At 40.9% G+C, this 7,173-nt stretch overlaps 1 protein-coding gene across 2 annotated transcripts in view; it reads left to right on the top strand.

Moving 5' to 3' along the window:
• Window positions 1-7,173, top strand: part of Dis3l2 (DIS3 like 3'-5' exoribonuclease 2) — a 315,411-nt gene that overhangs the window by 104,631 nt on the left and 203,607 nt on the right. For both annotated transcript variants that reach the window (XM_026786355.1, XM_026786354.1), the window contains one exon: window positions 3,418-3,518. In XM_026786355.1, the coding sequence (XP_026642156.1) occupies window positions 3,418-3,518 (101 nt within the window). The remainder of the gene's footprint in view (window positions 1-3,417; window positions 3,519-7,173) is intronic.

Below are 7,173 nucleotides of genomic sequence, written 5' to 3'. Positions count from 1 at the left end.
CCCCCCCCCCCCCCCAAACAACTCTAGAGCATTTCCTCTGTCTGTCAGCACTGCCACTGTCCTAATTCAGGCTCTGCTGTGTCTCATGTGGACTGTAACTCCAGCTTTCAAAGCTCTCCTGCTCCTCTCGTCTGTCTGCTGCAGAGCACTAACAACTTCATAGTCTAACTCTGCTGCATACACACAAGAGAGACGTGACTCTGGCTTCTGGGATGCTTTATGGGCTAGTGTCTGAGCTTGCTGCTTTTTTTGTCTGGACCTGTACATTAGAAAGTATGTTCTGCTGAGAATTCTTTGAATCCTAAAATAGTGGTGACTTAAGTAAAAAGAAGTTTATTTCTCTCACACATTAAAGAAGACCAGATGTGGGCAGGCCATGGCTTGCAGGGTAGCCTCACAGGCCTCCTCCTGTCCTACCCCTCTGTAGGTCATGTGGCTTCCACAACCAAGGTGAGTACTCAAAGTACAGCTGATACCTTTGCATTCCGGCCAGTAGGTATGAGGGAAGAGGAAGCTGGTCTCTGAAGTTTAGTGTTGCCTCCTGAAAGGTACTAGCAATACTTTCCCTCTGTGTTACTGATTAAAGCTGTGGCTGAAACTGGCAGCCATGTGGAGTTGTGAAAAAGTCTAAAGAGCATGGTCTTTTAACCAAGCTGCCCTGCTGTAAAATTTAGGGCCCCCGGCCCATAGCAGCCCTTTCCCACCTAACACTGTGACTACAACCTGTTGGGAATGACTGTGAATGTCTTACTGGACCTTTTCTGCATCCCCAGTAGTGACAGTGCATTGGCCCTTCCTTGTGCACAGCAGTGTGGAGCAGTGGAAAAGCTTCATGGGTTTAATATAATAGTTGAATTGATTTGTGTTGAACCTCTTCTCTACATGGTGGGCTGAAAATCTAAGTACAGAAGTGCACAGCATGCAAGCTGTATTTAAAGCCATACTCTAGCTGTCCCTTTTAAATTGTAGACTTTTGTGTTGAGCTGATTATTCAGCATCATCCCTTGAGGGTCTCACAGGTGTGGCCATCATGTATGACCAGAACTCTAGATTTTACCTCCTCCTCTAAACTTTAAAAGATGCCCCCACCAACGTGGCTGCCAAAGTCATAAATCTGGAAATAACCTTTCACTGCTCATATGCAATGACTCTACAGTTCTCATATAAAATTACCATTGGTCAAACAGTTCAACTGCAAAATATATCTTTATTCTATAGTGCCTGTATCACAGCTCTGTCCTCATACCTGAACTCTGCAGCACCTCTTCACTGGTCTTTCTCTACCCACTCCCAATCTGCTCTGATCTTGCCCTGAGCTGTGCCACCCTTGCACCCAGACTCCTGTTGTTTCCAGGCTTAAATTCAGGACTCACGTGTCCTGCAAGGTCCCACCTGATTTTACTCCTGTTGTTCCTCATTCTCATCTATGCATAGCCCATTCTTGCCTCTGACTTCTGATTTGCTTTCTGGTCCTTGACAATAGTCAAGGTCGTATATGAAGAACTTCCTGCTTCTACCCCTTCTTCATTTACCATTTCTCATACCCTTTGCTACTCCTGCACACGCCATCCTGTGTCTTGATATAGATGTCATTTCTTTTCAAGCCTTTCTCCAACCTCTAAATCATATTTCCCTTTCCTTCCCTTTTCAGGACTGTTTTCCTTAGAATTGTCACGATTTATCGTTCATATTTACAGAGTGATTACTTACTAAGACCATTTCTACATTTGTGTATGTAAGTTTCTTGAGGTTTTAGAACATATTTCTCTTACTAAAAATGGAATCTTCAATACCAAGTACTCAATAAATATATCTCTCAAATAAATGAATTAACAAATGACTTCAGATTAAGCAGTGCATATCTTTCATTAAACTGGCATCTTTACTGTTCAGTGGAGTGAGACTTAATTGCTGCCAATCTGTTAAGGGAAATTCATTTTCCAACTTAGTGTGTGTTTCATTTTTAATGATTTATATGTCTGTGATTCTCACCTGCAGCACTGTAAACATCTATGTAAATTATTTGAATGTAACTTTGAACAAAGTTTATTTTTCCCATGATGACCTTTTGAATAGAGAACCTGGAAAGGTTGTCTTCGGGTGTGATGGAAGGAAGTCATGGGCCCACTTACTTTTTGGCCTTTCATTTTACATTAACCTGATATAACTTGTGGAATGGCAGACACGCTGTTGTCAGCATGGAACCTGAAGTGATAGTCACCTTAAGATGGGGCTGTCTGTTTCCGTTCGAGAAACCCGGGGTTTGGGCTGTCATGGAAAAACTGGTTTCAGATGAGTATGGTTGCTCTGCCTTTAATCCCAACCCCCAGGACGTTGAACAAAAGATTAAAAGTTCAAGGTTAGCCTCAGCTACTTACCAAGAAAACAGACAACATAATGAGAGAAAAGAAAAACAGTTTTTTCATCACTCTGACTTGGTTGCTAACTTTTTAAGTCTAAATCCTTAAATATCAGATATCTAAGTAGTGTCTAATTATAATTTTGTCTTCTGTTTTCTTCAATGAATTGTAAATGAATCTGTAAAAAACAGATTAACAGAAAACTGGTAATGTATGTCATGTAACAAAAGAAATCAGCCCTCGTGTGTGTGTGTGTGTGTGTGTGTGTGTGTGTGTGTGTGTGTTTTCTTTCAGATTATTTTTTTTAAATGCCCTGGAAGCATCTGGTGACATACATTTATTTATTTATTTATTTATTTATTTGCATCCTGAGTTATTGCTCTAAGATAAAAGATAGTCTTTCTTTTACTGATAGAGAGGCCGTTTACCATGGGAAAGTTTGTTTTTTCTTTCTGGAAGACTGAAAATCCTGCATTCAGTAGCACTGTGGCAGGAGGATTTCAGCAGAGATAGAAACACAGTTGATCATTTTGAGTCTGAGACCACAGCAGTGTTTCCAGACCTGCCCAGAAGAGGCTGCCAATCATGAAAAGGAGTTATGTTTTTATTTGGGCCTTGGAAATGTCTTGATGTACAAGTCTTTCTTAGCTCCCTGTGAATTGATTATAGTAGTGTGAACACAGATGCAACATGATTTGATTCATCCAAATGGCCCAACTTCTCCTTTTTTTTTTTGTTTTGTTTTGTTTTGTTTTTCGAGACAGGGTTTCTCTGTGGTTTTGGAGCCTGTCCTGGAACTAGCTCTTGTAGACCAGGCTGGACTTGAACTCACAGAGATCCGCCTGCCTCTGCCTCCCGAGTGCTGGGATTAAAGGCGTGTGCCACCACCACCCGGCATGGCCCAACTTCTATGCACAGTCCTCTTTTGTGAAAGAAATGGTATGGAGTACTTGGCCTCCAAGAAACGTTCTAATATGAATTTAAAGATCTCTGTGTACCCAATGGATATGCAACTAATTGGTTCCTTTTCTTTTTCTTTTTTTTCTCTTTGACTTAGGAAAAGAAGATTCCAGTGCTCCAGTTACAAAAGATGAGACCGCCCCCATGTCACAGGACACAAGAACCTTACCTGAGAAGTCACTGCAGAAATCAGCAAAGGTCATTTCCTATAGTTTTTTCTACTTGTCACTTGGGATACTCATCAGAACTATAGTTGCTCGGTTAATCAGAAAGTCAGTAGAATCCGTAAATTAGGGCAAGTGAATAGGACTTTTGTAACTATAAGCATATGAGTATGTATTTATTCGATGATTTGGGATGTTGGTGGCATTTTGGGTATAGGAGCAAACATAGTTGACTCTTGCTCTTGGTGGCACACATGCTGTAAGTACAAGAGATAAAGTAAAACCATAGTGTGAGACTGCCTGTACCAGGACATCCATCAGTGTTCACTCTGGGAGTCACATAACCACTCCAACCAGCATGTCTGTCAACATGAGGAATCTGTACGTTGTTAGACTATATGTATCCTGCTGTTACAGCTCATGGAGTTACCTGGAGCTTCATCTCACTAAGCATTCTTAGGGATAACTCTGTTTAGACATACTAGGTATTGCTATCATGACTGGGTGGCCTGGGTGCTGGATCCAGTGTCTTCCTTTTCTCACAGTTCTTTGGTTGTCTCCTGTGTTTTTGGTATAAAGGTTGTCTAAAATATCACTCCATATCAGCCATGTATTGTATATATACATATATGTGTATATATTCACACATATTTATACATTATACATAATATACATGTGGCAAAGCTATACCTGTTTGTCTCACCTGTGCAGTATTTAAATTTTTTACTTCATGGTTTATATTAAACAAAGAATATTTATGTAAAAATTATACTTTTTGCTTCTCTTGAAAAATTAAATTCTGACTGCACTGAGCCATGGTCTTCTATGATTGTAGTGAGAGCTGGGTAGAGGTAGCCTCTGTTCATGAAACTTCTGTCTGTAATTTCCTGCCACCCTTTACCCATGCTTATTTCTTCCCTTCTCTTGGATAATGTTTCATAATGAATTGGGTCTAAAGTTATAAGGGAAAATAGCATGTATGTGCAAAATTATGTGGAGTTGGAGCCATTCCCAGGGCAACTGACATTGTGTACATAATGTGTAATGCTCAGGTGCTCTCTGTTCTTTAGAAGTGTCAAAAATCAAGGGATTTCAGTTCAGATGTGATGGCATGAACTTCGGTTTTTTCCTCTTACTAAACTTAACTATAAATCTGGGAAAGAATATAGAGGAAGGCTAGAAAGGGAGAATGAACCTGATGTGAGATGTCCTTCTGAAGCTGCTTTGGCCTATGGCAGGGCAGAAGATAGCCAGACTGGAAGAGATATATATATATATATAGAGAGAGAGTGGGCAGAGTCAGAGAGACACCATGTAGCTGCCGAAGGAGAAAGATGTTCAGAACCTTTCCGGTAGTGATACACAAGTTAATAGAAATGGGTTAATTTAAGATGTAAGAGTTAGTTAACAAGAGACCTGAGCTAATAGGCCAAACTGTTGTAATTAATATAGTTTCTTTGTCTGGGCAGTTGGGAAATGTATGAGCAGTCTCCGTTTACATGAACCTGTTAGGAACCCTAGAAATACAGAAAGTAAATAGTGAACCTCACAGCCTCCCAGTCAGAGGGTGACATGTGCTGTGCTTCTGAATCCAGCCCAACAATAGGAGATGGGCCAGGGAGATTCCATGTCTGACATGAAACTCTCCAGAAATACCAGGCAATCCTGGCAGCACTTGCAAAGGAAATTGGCTAGGAGTCCTGGATAGTAAATGGTTAGGGGCAAGGGCTCTCCTTTCACCTCAGGCTCCTAATTTCTCTCCCTACCAAGAGACAGCAGGCATCTGACTGGCTCCAACTCAAGAGATCACATGACAAGAAGCACTAGGCTCAGGAAGCCTTTTCTCCTAGGGCTGGAGATTCCCCCTTTTAACTTAGAGGTACCACTGGAGACCACAGTGAAAAGGGTTTTATCCCAGTAAGTAGCTTGACATGGAAATCTCCCTTCTCCTCATCTAGAGAACTTGACTATTGGCCTATAAGACCCTTCCTCAATAGACTTATGATCTCTATGACCTGGGGATTCCTTTCTTGTACTTAGAGGTGCTGAGCAGCCAGGTAGTCCCAGCAAGGGAGATACTGCTGTAATAAAATACTCCAAATTGGAAGACTGTGTCCTTGAAAGCTGGAGATAGCCCTTTCATACTTTCAGGTGGTCTAACCTGGGAGATTCCCTTCTACCTCAGAGAAAAAAGTAGTAGACAGCAACAAAAGTTCAGTGTTACTGTATAAACAAAACATATCAAAATGCTATTGAAAACGGAGTTATTGTTAGAACTGAAGTGTTCCAATAAACTAAATTGTGCTAAAATTCAATAAGATTTCTGTCTGTCTGTGAGAGGTTTGAGTAGGACTCAGGATCTCTTAAAGTGATAGCCAAAAGGTCTAAAATACAATAGAGACTCCTTAAGAACTATACCAAGAGTCAAAACAATCATATTAAATGAGAAAAGAGATTCAGCTGATACCAGCCTCAAGATACTGGGTTGTCCAACAAGAGCCCAATAAAGATTTTCAACAGCCAGGCCAGCTACCTCCATAGGAACAGGCCTGAGCCAGGGACGTCTTTGGGAGCAGACCCAGCCAGGTGATCTTTATGGGAGCAGGCCTGAGCCAGCGACCTCCAACCTCTGACCTCTGTGGAGGCAAGCCCGAGCCAGTGAACTCTCAGGAGCAAGTGTAAACAAGCAACCTCTGTAGGAGCAGGCCCAAAAGCCTTCTGGGAGCACCGCGTGACCTCTAAGATTGCCGAGCTACCTCTGGAACCATGGTCTAGAATCCACCACGAGGAGCAACCATGTGAGCCTTGGATCCACTGGCACCTGGAAGAGTGATCACCAGAGACACAGCCCCAACTACATTATTCAGAGGAGAAAAAATGGTCAGACAAGATAAGAACACACTTAACACCATAAAGAGCAATACAGCACCACCAAAAACTAGTGGCTCTGTAACAGGCAAGACTAGAGCACCACAATATAGATGAAGCAGAAGAAAATAACTTTAACATTCTCCTAAAAAAATAACTTTAGGAGAATGTTTGAGGCCCTTAAAGAGGAAATGAAAAATTCTCTCAAAGAAATGGAGGAAAAGACAAACAAAAAAATTGGAAGATACCAACAAATCCCTTAAAGAAAACCAAGAAAAGACAATCAAACACGTAAAAGAAATGATTCAAGACATGAAAATTGAAATACAGTCAATAAAGAAAACATAAACCGAGGGAATTTTGGAAATTCAAAATATGGAAAAGTGGTCAGGAACCACAAATACAAACATAAACAGCAGAATACAAGAGATGGAAGAAAGAATCTCACACTTTGAAGACACGATAGAGGAAAATAAGATTCATCGGTCAAAGAAAACATTAAATGTAACAAAAACTTAACAAAATATTCACAAAATATGGGGCATCATGAAAAGATCAAACCTAAGAATAATAAGGATAGAAGAAGGAGAAAAGTCCACTTCAAAACACAGAAAATATATTCAACAAAATCATAGAAAAAAGCTTTCCCAACCTAAAGAAAGATATGCCTATGAAGATACAAGAAGCTTACAGATTACCAAATAGACTGAATCAAAAAAAAGTCCCCTTCCGTGCTCCCCTATCCAACCTTCCTTTATCCCAATCATCCTTTTTCCCCAAGTTCCCCCCATCCTCCCCTTCTCCCTTTTCTCTCCCCATCT

This window comes from Microtus ochrogaster, linkage group LG4, assembly GCF_000317375.1.
Source record: "Microtus ochrogaster isolate Prairie Vole_2 linkage group LG4, MicOch1.0, whole genome shotgun sequence".
Lineage (NCBI taxonomy): Eukaryota > Metazoa > Chordata > Mammalia > Rodentia > Cricetidae > Microtus > Microtus ochrogaster.
This window is presented reverse-complemented; position numbering and strand designations above follow the sequence as displayed.